The sequence below is a fragment of the Lygodium microphyllum genome, chromosome 9 (assembly GCF_053477565.2).
Source record: "Lygodium microphyllum isolate KBCC chromosome 9, Lygodium_microphyllum_v1.1.10, whole genome shotgun sequence".
In the NCBI taxonomy this organism is placed as follows: Eukaryota; Viridiplantae; Streptophyta; class Polypodiopsida; order Schizaeales; family Lygodiaceae; genus Lygodium; species Lygodium microphyllum.
The window spans coordinates 97,842,765-97,855,768 of record NC_141143.1 but is presented as its reverse complement, the minus strand read 5'-3'; the positions used below and the strand labels follow the sequence as shown (position 1 = coordinate 97,855,768).

At 44.8% G+C, this 13,004-nt stretch overlaps 1 protein-coding gene across 6 annotated transcripts in view; it reads right to left on the bottom strand.

Moving 5' to 3' along the window:
- The window catches only part of ATM (Serine/Threonine-kinase ATM-like protein), a 207,918-nt gene that overhangs the window by 146,012 nt on the left and 48,902 nt on the right, over positions 1–13,004 (bottom strand). For all 6 annotated transcript variants that reach the window (XR_015691873.1, XR_015691872.1, XR_015691874.1 and 3 more), the window contains exons 21-34: positions 10,977–11,628; positions 10,778–10,849; positions 10,454–10,627; positions 9,762–9,887; positions 9,530–9,657; positions 9,183–9,339; positions 8,524–8,570; positions 8,364–8,427; positions 8,207–8,281; positions 7,866–7,985; positions 7,484–7,672; positions 7,251–7,372; positions 7,055–7,139; positions 6,771–6,898 (exon numbers count right to left, since the gene is read on the bottom strand). Coding sequence is in view for 3 of the 6 variants with exons in the window: in XM_087684863.1 (XP_087540989.1) it covers positions 6,771–6,898; positions 7,055–7,139; positions 7,251–7,372; positions 7,484–7,672; positions 7,866–7,985; positions 8,207–8,281; positions 8,364–8,427; positions 8,524–8,570; positions 9,183–9,339; positions 9,530–9,657; positions 9,762–9,887; positions 10,454–10,627; positions 10,778–10,849; positions 10,977–11,628 (2,139 nt within the window). In the remaining 3 variants the exon portion in view is untranslated. The remainder of the gene's footprint in view (positions 1–6,770; positions 6,899–7,054; positions 7,140–7,250; positions 7,373–7,483; positions 7,673–7,865; positions 7,986–8,206; positions 8,282–8,363; positions 8,428–8,523; positions 8,571–9,182; positions 9,340–9,529; positions 9,658–9,761; positions 9,888–10,453; positions 10,628–10,777; positions 10,850–10,976; positions 11,629–13,004) is intronic.

The following is a 13,004-nucleotide window of genomic DNA, read 5'->3' as shown; positions in this document are numbered from 1 at the left end:
CTAGAACCCTTGGTACCGGACGGTCTGTCCTCTGCTCACCCATCTAAATCCCAGGTGGACACCCCACTCCGTACTAGAGTCCGGGTCTGTGAGAAAACCAACAGACTTTTGCCAGTTGATTTTTGCTCCCGCTGCAGGACAAAACACCTCAAGAGCCAACCTCACTCTCTCCAGCATCAACTCGTCGTCCTCTATGTAGAGTGATGTATCATCTGTATACTCTGAGTCTAACAACTCTATCTCCTCTCTCACTAGAAGTTGAAGGCCACGTAATCCGCTCACACGTGACCTGAGAAAGTGAGACATCGCCTCTGCAAAGAGAAGGAACAGGTATGGGGCCAGGGGACAGCCTTGTCGGACCGATCTCTCCAGCCGAAACTCCTCCCCTCGCCTACCACCTAAGAGAACCCTACTGGTGGAGGATCTGTAAAGTGCGAAGACCCCACAAATCCAAGCCCGAGGGAAACCCAACCTCACCATGGTGCCCTCTAGGAAATCCCAGTCCACCCTATCATAAGCTTTCTAGAAATCCAAGAGTAGTACGACCAGTCTCTGCCCACTATGCTGGGCCCACTCTGTCGCCTCAAAGAAGATGAATACATTGTCTAGGATGCTCCTATCCTGGACAAAGCCTGTCTGTGCGTCATGGATGATGTCTGGAAGCACAGGGTGTAGTTGCCTATCAATCATCTTTGCTAGCGCCTTATAGACCACTGGCAATAAGGTGATCGGTCTCCACAGGGAAAGCTCACACCGGTCTCCCCCTTTGGGAACAAGACTGATAAGGCCTACCGATAGAGTCCCTAGCATCTGTCCTGAAGTGAAAATCTCCTGAAAGGCCATCAGTATGGGGTCCTTCACCACTTCCCAGAAGGTAGTGAATAAAGCCTTAGAGAGGCCATTCTCTCTCAGGCATTTCTGCCCTTCCTGTGTATGGAAAGCCTCCTCTAGTTCCTTCTCTGTAAAGGGGGCTAGGAGGGAGCATCCCATCTTCTCTATGACGAGGGACGGGATGTTATCCCAGACCTGCTGTCTACATCGATGTCCTCTAACTGAGGCTGTCTCCTACTAGAAGAGGCGACTATAGTAGTCGGTGGCAATCTCCATCACCTCACCTGGACTAGAACAGGTCCTCCCATACTGATCTCGAAGGCTGCGTATCACCTCTCCTAAGGTGCGAGGCTAGTGCACCTGGAAAAACTCCCTGCACATCGTGTCCCCCTTCTGCGCCCAGAAAGCTATTGAGGTGCAGAAAGAAAACTCAGAGCACCTGTCCTCTAGGCCAGTAATGGCTGCTTTCGCACGCACCTCCTGTGCGTGGAGAGTGGGATCGCCTGGTGCCTCCTGTAATAATCTCTGTGTGACTGCAAGGTCCCGCCGGAGTGCTCTCTCCTCCTCCCAGCTCTATTGTCTGGCCTGTATGGCTGCCTCTTGGCAGATTTTGCTCAACTCAGCTAGGGCCTCTGCAACCTCCTCTGCGATCTGGCCCCTCCTGCCCCACTCTCTAGTCTAAATCTGCTCTATCTGTCTCGTCGCCTCCTCCCTCCTATAGATCAAGCCAGGGATCTAGTGTCAGGAGAACCGGGCAATGATCCCGACAACGTGGTGCCCACCAACTGCCCAATCTGGCCTCTCCAAGAGCCTTCCCACTCTGCCACATAAAACCTGTCCAACCGCTCCAGCAGGACTTCACCTAGCCGTCTGTATCCCCAAGAGAAGTCCAGCAACCTCTCCCTCATGTGGAAGGAAGGGTCTCTCCAAGCATCGCGTGCTCCTACTGCCAGTAGAAAGGCCTCCCATGCCTCTTGCTCCTCCCCGGCCATCACCTCGTAGTTTCTCTCTCTGCCTTGGTGGTCCTCCAAAGCCTCCAGGTTGTTGAAGTCTCCTCCAACAATTCAAGAGTCCACCTCTGGGAGTCCTTCCGCGATCTCCACCCAGAACTTACTGCGTGCCCTAACCTCCGTAGGGGCATAGATATTAAGGACTCCAAGGCACGAGTCCCCAATATCCAATTTGATCCATAGCACCACCCTCCCTGCCACTACCGTCCTGTGGTCTCATACACAAGCGGTAAGACTCGGATCAATAGAGGTGCACACGCCTCCACTCCTACCGTGGGCACCTATGGCATGCTCCTAGTAAGTGTGCGAGCTACCTGGGAGTAGCTTCCCTACCTGCTGGGCCTGGGTGGGGGTGAGCTTGTGCTCCTGTAGAAGTAAGATGTCAATCCGTCCGACAAGGGTAGGCTGCAACTCCTGCCGAACAATCTATTTCGTGGAACCCCGTGCCCCATTGTAGTGGACGCTATTCACATTCCGGGATGCAAGTTGTAAGCTCATGGGGAAACCTGTGACTGCTCGAACAGACATCTGTTCGGTGTGGAGGCTGCTGATGAAGAGGAGGAGCTATGAGGCATGCAGGTATGCTTTGCCACCGGTCTAGACGGCGAACTCCACTCCCCCATGGTGGCTCTCGGTCGGACCATAGCGGTGATAGAAGTTCCAGGTGGTACTATCAATGCATCTATCAGCCATGCTGAGAGTCCAAACTCTGTGCACTGGTAGAAACGGGCCGCTTGTGCCAAGGGCCACTCGATCACATCCCTCGGAGCCCTTTACTGTGGAGGGGGTCGAAAGATAATGCTCTGGTGAGGGACCTCGTTACCGACCCACCAATTAATATCCATCATGCAACCAGGCCACTGCTGTGCAAACAATGCTAGTCCTTCTCCCAATCCACTGGGAGGTATGGTCTGCCACCTGACTATTCAACTCTTCCTCTGTCTGTCGTCATCGTCCACTCCCCTCAGTGAGAGGACTGAAGAAAAAAGGCGTAGTTTGGTCCATTCAGTGGTGCTAGTAGATGGACCTTGCCCCTCCTTGACTTATGAACCACGAAGATCCCCACCTCTAGAGATAGTGGAAACTCTCCGCGCTCCGCAACTCACAAGTAGGACCATGGGCCACAACGGAAGATCTCCTGTGGCAACATGCGTGCCTGTCTCGGGAAAGTGTGAAGGGCGGTAAAGGTGGATGAGCTAGTGGTTGTATGGGAGGGGGAGGACTGCTGGTGCGGAGAGAATGTAGGCATGTGTGGCTCATCACCTGCTGTGGGAGGAAAGGAGGTGGGTCTGGGGGGGATTGCCTGAACCAGATGCGGATCGGGGGGGGTGCTCGGTACGGGGGGTGGTGGGGGGGAGGATGATCGAGGGATGGTGGGATGCATGGAAGTACATTGGGGGGGGGGGGGGGGGGGGGGGGGGGGGGGGGGGTGCATGAGATGTGGAGGGAGGTGGATGTGGGGGCTGTGCGGACTCGACAGAGGTAGTCTGTGGCACGGGTGGCGGATGAGGGGGGTTGCAATCCTGCCGGGTGGGGCGGGTAAGGGGGGGCTGTGGAGTGCTCTGCTGAGGGGGCGTCGCACGCCCACCTACTCCCTACTGCCGAGGCTGGGTGTGAGACACTGGTTGCGCCCCCCTCCCCCCCCCCGGCGGCCGTCTACCTCTCTGTAGTCTCTGGACTCGTATGAAGCCATCAGCGTCCACCTGCAGCTGTCATTGCATCCACGAAGGACGCGGGAAGGATAGTGCCGAAGAGCCGTCCAAAGTCTTCCACCAACAGGCGATACTCAATAGCTAGGCCGATAAAAAGAAGGGTGACCGGGTACTGAAGAAACCTGTTGTGGAGTGCAAACGACTCCATAGTAAAGCCCCTGTACCAGGGGACCATGTATATCACCCCCTTCGTGGACGCATATGGTGAACTGGCGAGTAACTCGCGAGCTGCCCCCATTCAACCTCATCCCTTTTTGTGCAGGTTTCTCACCCTTGGGTGCAAATTTCAGCCATCAACCCCCACACATGTGGCTGTCCAGCCCCATCAACTGCTGCCACACTTTCCTCTTCATCTAGTGCTCCTCCATCAGCATTGGCAATAGTTTCTGACCCTCTTCTACTTGCGTTTGGGGCTGCAACATCTTGGCAACTACATACACAGCTTTGCATCGGCCTTCCACACCTTGTGATAGCCTCTCCTCACCAGGTGGCAGCTTCTCTTTATCAGGCAGCTCCTCATTGGCTGCATTTACAACCTTTGGCTGTCTCCATCCCTCTTTCACACTCCCTCTGCTTGCGTTTAGGTGTTCAGCATCAGCTGACACTTACGTTTACAGCATCCTCTTCTTCCTACAATCCAATTGGTGGTCACAGACTTGGGATCCATCTCCGATGGACGTCACTCTCCGACACACTACTTTGCCCTTGGGCACACTGTACACTCTTACATTCATTTACAGCATTCGTTTACTTCAGAGTTGTGTTCTTTCTCTCCCTTCTTCTGTTTGTGTTTTAGTTTCTATGTTTGAGTTTTGAGTTTTGCATTAAGGATTTGAGTTTTGCTTTGTGTGTCTGTATTTGTCCCCTTGTCCTTCTGTTGTGGTCATTCACTCTGTGTTTCCTCATTGCAAACCCTAGCAGTGACTCCACAATCTTCTTCACATAGTATCGGAGTTGGTGCTCTTATAAAGAGGATCCTGCGAATACTGTGGAATCTAGTCTTTGCATAAGGCACACAATACGACTCATAAGCAAATCACAATGTCACAAACACCTTCTTCTCGTGACCCCATGATGTCTTATCAAGCTTCTCCATCACTGGAGACCCTAAAGAGGCATTATGGACTCAATGAGGAAGATAACACTCCACATTCACCCTCACCATCACCCTCTATGTCTACACCCATGCCAGATATTCCAGATTTCATTAACCTCATTGAGGAGGAGTTTGAGGAGTATCTACACAACAAGTATGGACCAAAAGATGTCTCTTCTTCCAATTTTGCTACTCCTTCCGGACCGGTTGGTGAGACTGGTCACGTTTCTAATCATGGAGGCAATATGACATTTGGGACGACTGGTGATCCATCTTCATCATCTCGGCTAGGCCCTCCGTCAAGTTCGTACAACCCTTTTGAGTCATTCGAATCAAAACCCTCTCTTGTTTTGCCTTTTAACTTTGGTGCAGTCCTGTCAAGGCTGAAGGCTGAGTAGACCACATGCACGGTCCAAGAAGTTGTTTCTCCACGATCTGGGGCAGAGAGAAGGTAGGCAACAATAAGGCAACACCTTTCTTGCTGAAATCGCTATGTTTTTTTGTGCTCCCCACCAGGAAACAGCCTTTTGGCTGACATCGTCATGTTTTTTGCTTTTATCTGCCCATGTTTTCCCCTAAAAGTTGGTCATGTCTAAACTACCATTTCATACTCCTCATATCATACATTTTTCGGACATCTGCAACTGAATCATAAGCATCTGATAAAAACTATGACAGTGACAGGTAAACCCTAGCTCAGGCAGTGGGGAACATTGGCAGATGTGCTGCTGGATAGGAATAAGGGAGTGCATGATGTCAGATCTTGGCCAAAGGCATTAACTTGCCCTTGGGAATGGCTTTTGGTGTCATGGGTGTTAGAGAATTAAAACACTAATTGTTTTGGACAAGGTTAATGAAAGATTCAACGCTTTCAAGTTCATAGGGCTTAGGAATTTAAAATTGAGACTAGGAAATGGCCAATCCTTGAGTACCACCGAGCATATTATTTTCTGGAAATTCATTTCTGGAGGCTCAGTTATGCATGGGCAGGTTTGCCACTTGGCAGACAAGGAGAGAACATGCAATGCAAGGCTGGGGGAGCTTGTCCTAGGCAGTTTGGGGCTGTTGGACAGTTGAGAGAGGATATTCTCAGCAATGCAACTGCTGCAATAAGGGTTTCCACAGCAGCCAATTAGCAAGTTACTGCAGGACCTGATTCAAGTGCATCCCAGCTTTAGGCAACAACATTCTGGGCGCATCGGCTATTGTGGTGACGTGATCCAGGAGGTTTCTAGCTGCTGAAGACCGCTGTCACTACTCCTTTTCAGCTCAAGATTTAAGATCTCTCTCTCATCTACTGCTCATGTCTTCTTCTACATCAGTTCAAGAATCTCAGCTCTCAAATCTGCTGTTACAGACCTGATTTCAGCACAAATTAAGGTTTGCATGGCTGTCTCAGGACACATGCACAAATAATGCAAGGATGCATGAAGCCTTGCTGCTATAAAACAGAGAGTTTGCAACAGATCTCAAGGCATTTAGTCATCTACAGCAAAGGTTATTTGCATGTGAACGTTCGAGACTAAATTTGATTCCCCAGGTGCTCAGAATCAAAGGGCAAATTCAGAATTATTGCTGCTAGTCATTCGGGGCAGCAAGTGCTTCCAGGTTTTGTGGAGATTGTGCTTCATTCATTGAGGATCAGGAGACTTTAGCAGGTGGTATCCTTTATGTCCAAAGGACACTTAGTACTAATGTCAAACAGATTTCCTTCTAACTTCATTTTCACTGTGGACCAATAGGCTATCCTATGATAGTAAAGGTCACAGACAGCGATACATAATTCCTACATCCTGAAGGGCGCTGGAAGGTTAATCTTATATTTTTTCATGTGTTTGACTAGAACACAATTATATCTTGGTCTTTAGAAAAATGCTCCTGCAAGATCAGTCTTTACTTCTGCTGTCTTTGACTAGAAACATACTTCCTTCCTTTTTTATTTTAATACATGCAAGGTTTGATCTCCAAATGGAAGTTGTTTACTGGAAGACACTTCCCCCTTTTCAAGTCATAAAGAGCCAAACAGATAAGACCTTTAACTATGTCCACAATAGACACAAAATACTGTGTTTTTGTGTGAAATAAGTTACTTTTTATACCAAGAGTGAAAAGTGAACATACCGGCATGTAAGCGGCACTGCAACCCTATGTTTAATGACATCGATGAGGCATGATAACCCAGCCAATTTTAAGCGTCGGTGCCTTGCATTGAAAGCAGAGTTGATTTGAAGATGAATCTGGAGTATAAACTGTAAAGGGAAAAACAACATGTCTATAATTGTCCTTATAGGAACTATCACAAATTGAGTCAATGACATGCACAGTCATACAAGTCTGCACCAACAACATTTCCCCCTAAAGATGGTTTCCTAACATACTAGGAGTAGTTTTAGATGGCAATGTACCATGAACACACGGTCTGGTCTGAAAACTTGCATCCTATCCTCAACTCCTTCAGAATCATCGCCATCTCCAGATTTTGTTGTCTCACTGGCACATGAAAATATCCTCAAGTTTACGAAACACAGACAATCTGCGCAGCAAGCAACACATGAACCAAAAGTGTCTTTGAAAAATGTTCTAATAAAACAAGAGCTTTACCTTTCACAAAAGCCATCTACCACCATCTGCACAGCAGTTATGACAGCTTCTTGAGAGAATAATGGAAACTGAGGGTTTTTTGCGGAAGAGCATGATTGAAGAATACAATTGACTATTGAGACCTGCACCAAAATGTAAAGTACTTTTGGATATACGTGCAAATACTAGAAGCAAGTATGCACCCAAAGACATAAATTAGTAACTTGCCGAAGCAACAGGAATTAGAATGGTACCATGTTCTTCTTTATGAGTTGGTCCCTCTCGTCTTCTGATAAGTGAGCTATTGCCAACATCTTCCCTTGAAGTATGTTCACAGCCTTTTCTTTTTCAACATCACTACCATTACAATACATGGGGAGAAAGGCAGCAAAAATTTCTGCAAAATGCTCTTTAACCAGCGCAGGTACTGGCTTAGACATGACCTGGAAGAATATAGCTAGATTTCTTAGCACCATATGTTGATGTGCAAAGTCCAACAGAAGAAAATACAATTGACAATTTTATTTCTTTTATCTCATTGAACGTTTGGAAGATCAAACAAATCTTGTGCCTCCAGTAAATAGTCAATCTTTGGAAGTTAAACTATCTATGGAGATGTAAGATTTAGCAATTTACATTTGCCAGCCAAGTCATTTCGTTGTCGCAATCAAACAGAAATAAGGAGGGTAGCACCATGGAGCAGCAATACGTTAAGAATTCAACAGGTTCTGACTTGCAAACAAGTAGTTCCCTTATCTGCAGTCAATCAAAATCTCACACATCAAGCATTTAAAAGCAGTTGACATGTCAATGCATTCAAGTATCTCTCACTAGTTTTGATGTCCAAACATGCTACCAAAAGGCATTCGCCATTTTTATTGGCAAATCGGACTATATTAACATAAGCTTAATATAGAATCAAAAAGTTTTTGCAACAGCTATACAAAACAGAAAATTTGAGTACTGTCAAACTGTACCTCAACAAGCGCTGGGAGTGGCAAGCCAACCTTGACCCACAATATAAGGATAGATCCTAGAAGATGACCCAGATACTGCAAGTCACAGCTCGAACATGTCAAATTCATGTATGCAACCTACTCACATGTAACCTAAATAGCAATAACAAAGTTGCACCTTCCACCGATTTGGATAGTTCAGCCTCCTTGCTAGTCTCTCTAGCACACTACGTGCCCACATCCTGCAGAGAGCAACAATAGCATGCATAATCTCTTTTCTGGGAATGGCATGGAAACTCTTTAATGCATACAATCAAAATGTACTATGCCAATCCAACCTGAGAGAAGGCATTATTGCAGCGTTTCCACAGATCATAAAAACAGCCTGCAACACCAACATGTCTAGAAGAATAAGATTTCAGAGCAGTATGATTGTCTGTCCTATTTAATCAAGCTGCCTGGCTAGATTATCCAAAGAATGCACATCCCCAATAAACATGTCTCCTTTTGGTTGAAGTAGAGGCCATTAAGTGGTGGAGCATAATTATGCTCTTACTTTTTAAGTACCATCCCTCTCACAATTAATTTTCCTTTGAGCTTATTGTGAATATTCTAACTACCCTATAACCTGGCCAGTTGGGGCTGTATTAGTTCTACTTTTTTGGGTACATTGTAACTGTTACCTTTAACTAAACTTTTTTTTGGGGGGTTGGTGGGGGTGTGTATGTGAAATAGCTGACCCCCCGCCCCCCCAAAAAAAGTGACTTCTGTAACATACGAGGCATTCAGTGAATACAAAATGGAAATATCAAAAAATGAGTCTTGCAGTGAACATCTGATATATCCACCACCTCCACAGGCAACAGAATTCAAAATACATCACAAATTTGAGGGAGGGAACCCAAGGAGACGCCACACCCACACACAAGCACCTTGTAAAAACAAATATATCTGGTGATATATTTGTACAGAAGATCTCCTTGATTTCACAACTTACCTCGACTTCAACATCTCTGCTAGCAGCAGCAAGCTCCCCCAGTGTCATCACTGCAGTCTCTGCAAGGCATCGGTCCCTTCTGGTGCTCAATGAAACTTCAGCTGCAGTAACTACTCGTTCCTTGGTAGCCATAACCAACTGCAACCCGAAATTGACACTGTCGAGCAAATGTCAAGGCTAACTACATAAAGCTAACATCCAAATATTATTTGAAGACAAGATTGAGATGTATGTGAATAAAAGAATCAAGAGACAGGTAATCAGAGAGAGATTTGGATTTGCCGCCTGGCATGCACAACAGTGAGAAAAACTAGAAATGACACAACAGTTTAGATGAGAAACCTCACCAGATATCTTGAAACAGCTCCTCATGACCAGTCCAAGCTTGGAAGAGGATGCTCACATTTTTAGACAGACTCCATCTCACCCTGTAATCTCCATCATGTAGCAAGCCTAAGTACTTATCTATCAAGACCTGGCAAGCAAAATAAGAGGTGGGCTCAATCAGAATACTTCCTTGCAAAACTCAAACTAGAAGTATGATGTAACAAGAATGTTTGAGACTCAAAACATGATTACATTTGCTGAAGAAGGATCTAATGAAACCAGCTTTGTGACAGCTTCTGCAAATCTCCTGCGTGAATGCCAAAATGTAAAGGCCTTTTCAGTGACCCCAACAAGCAAATCTGCCAGCTGCTTTAAGACCTGCACAACTAGCAAACTATCAGTATTGCATCCAACTAAATATTTTCAGCTATTTTCTAGTCCCCTGATAAACAAAGAAACAACACTTGATATGTACTCATGGCCCTGACACCTTGATGTTCACCAAAAGAAGACATAAGAGTTCTGCAAACTGGATGTGCAGAACAGTCATAGTAAGTGTCTCTGGTATAAAGGAAAATGTCACAGTATCATCATGGTGCAACCCTACGCATTTTGACTCTTGACTTACAATGTAATACATAAACCAATTATTTAATACAGAGCAACCAAATTGGACAATTGATGAAGATTAAATATCTCAAGCTCATATAAATGCAGTTATAAACAAAGTTGCAATTTATTAGATCACCCACCACCAAAAAAGATAAAAAAACCTCCTCAGTCATCACACAGCCAACCAATCATTCATTATTGTAGTACTTCTTTGCTCATAATAAACAGCTTTCCTAGATAATGTTTTCAATGCTCAAACTGGCGTCATTTTTCAAAGAACAACAGTCATCATAAAGACAGATTGAATTCAATGCTTTTAGTTCTGGTTTTACCTGTTCAGAAAGGCTCTGTTTAGCTTCATCTCCGAGCTTGTATGAACTGTCAGATTCTGCAATGGTCTTTGATTCAACTACACTTTCCATCAATTTATCAACTGCTGTAAGGACAAACAGACCATCTGCTTCAACATCTTGACTTGATTGTAGGAGACTGGACATGGCATCTACCTGTAAGCACCATCAAATGTGCAACCAAGATTAACAGACACCTTTGATAACGATTGTCAGGCCTGTCTTATAGTGAACTGTATAATGACCTATTTATCAGTAACTTTCAAACGTCAGCCTTCAAATATAGCCAAATCAATGGAATCTCACCAATGAGATGATGTGATTCTGAAAAGACTGGTTCACAGATTTGCAAGCAGTTAATAAAATTTGCTTATGCACCTGAAACTTGTCCATTATATAATTGATAATGTCAGTTCTCTCCAATGCTAAGAAGTAAACAGCTGACATACATTCCTATTGCTAGCAACATATTTTGACAAAATATGCCAGATGTGCAGAGACTTGCCTTCACATCTTTCTCAACCTTTAGTAAATTTAGCAAGGCAGTACATGTTTTCTCTGGAAAATGCTGAGCAAACGCTCCAATAATGGTCACGCAGTTCAATTTCCACTGCTGTTCATTATTCAAATATGCCTTTGTATTTGTAGAGCATGCAGACTCTCCAAGAATCCCACCACCAACAGTTTCTTTGGCAGTGTCAAAGTCAGCATCTAAAATTGCAATGCTCATGGATTTTTCTTGGTTTGACTCATCTTCTAGAAACACAGCAGAAGCGGGTGATGCACTTACATCTTCTGAACTCTGAGAAACTGTTTCTACCAATTCACATGTTGACTGAAGCAAACCCAAGACAGACAACAAAAGATTTTCAAGTGCACACAATAAAGGTCCTGAACTTCCCAGCAAGCGTTCCATCTCATCATACTCAATGGATGTGTTGTCACTATTGCAGGCTAATAGCATCTTCAAATATTTTGCAGTCTCTGATGTGACAAGCTTGGAACGGCACTGCCACCAGCTTGCAAGTGCCATTTTTGACTGTGAATTTGCAGAATCCTTTGTGTAGCTATGAATGATATCAGCACTGTTATTAATGCTGTTTATAAGGCCTTGCCATACTCTTCCAGAAATAGACCAATCTTGGAGATCTTGACCCCTGCAGAAGGAACGCATTAGCATGGACATTGTTTATTTGATAGAAAAACATTCCACTACTACTCTAAGCTTGAGCTGCTGTCCTGTGCAATCAATAAGCTTGAAACCACCACTCATATGCTAGAAAACGTATTGCATTTTGAGGCACAAGAGGACTGAGCTTTTCAAAATACATGTTTTTACTAAATTATTTTCATGACTATTTTCAGTTCCCATTGGATCTTGATTGCCATAGACTGCATTGATAAGCAAAGGTATTTCATTACTTCTTTAAAGGGAGCCCGTAGAAATGACAAGATCTAAGTGCAATGGTTCAAGACCTCCTCATCATTTGAACGTTTGTTACTTATAAATCAATCTGAATTTCTTTATTTTTGATATAGAGGTGCATGTCAAGGGACTGGTCATCAAGAGTATGATTAGACATTTGATGGCGCCCTTATAAGAGGAGCAACTCCTGAGTGATCTAGTAGCCTTGCCCCCACACAAGCCCCCAAGGGGTGATAGATTGGACAAGGCTGGTGGGTCCTCATTACACACCTCATTGTAACCAAACTCACATGAATAGCATTCTGAAATTCCCAACAATTAAGTACTTTCAGCCTATAAGCCCACATCATTGATCTTTTCCAAGAGTTGAAAAGGCCAATAATATATGAGCAAGGATACAAGCACCATTTACCCCTCATTTTTGAGCCTTACCTTCTCAATTGTCAAGAGCAAGCACCCAGTCACCCAACTCAATAGCAAAGACCGATGTGATGATTTGCACCTCCTTTCTGCTTTTCTTGAGTTTTATAGAGTGGTAACTTGACCTTATAAGCTTTTTCCACATTCTCAACAACCATATCAGCCTCTTAAGATCTTATGCACTCCACAATCTCAAAAGGTGTCTTGCCAACCAATGGAGCAAGTATTCCCATTTTTGCTTATAACCAACCACATAGCAGCTAAGAAGATGCAGAACTTCTGGATTTGCAGTTTCTGATTGTTCATCCATTGTGGATGAAAAGATGACGAAAACTTTGAAGTTGTATTTATATTCTCTAACAATGCTGTCCAAAACAATTCATCATACATGCATCCTGATTACTACAATAGATGAAGGCATTCCACGACACTTGAAGATGTTTACCATCAATGACTTCAAAATGTGCTCTACAATTATCCTTTTGCTTGCAGGTATGAAAGTCTGCTTAGTGAACCCATATATGATAGTCTAGATTGATGGAGTTCAACTCATATACATATTATCTAATAGTGCTCTCCAAAATAACTCTCATCCATGATCTTGGGATCCCACTACTACAACAAATGAAGGCATGCCATGATACTTGAAGATGTTCACCATGAATAACCTAAACATATGCACTACAA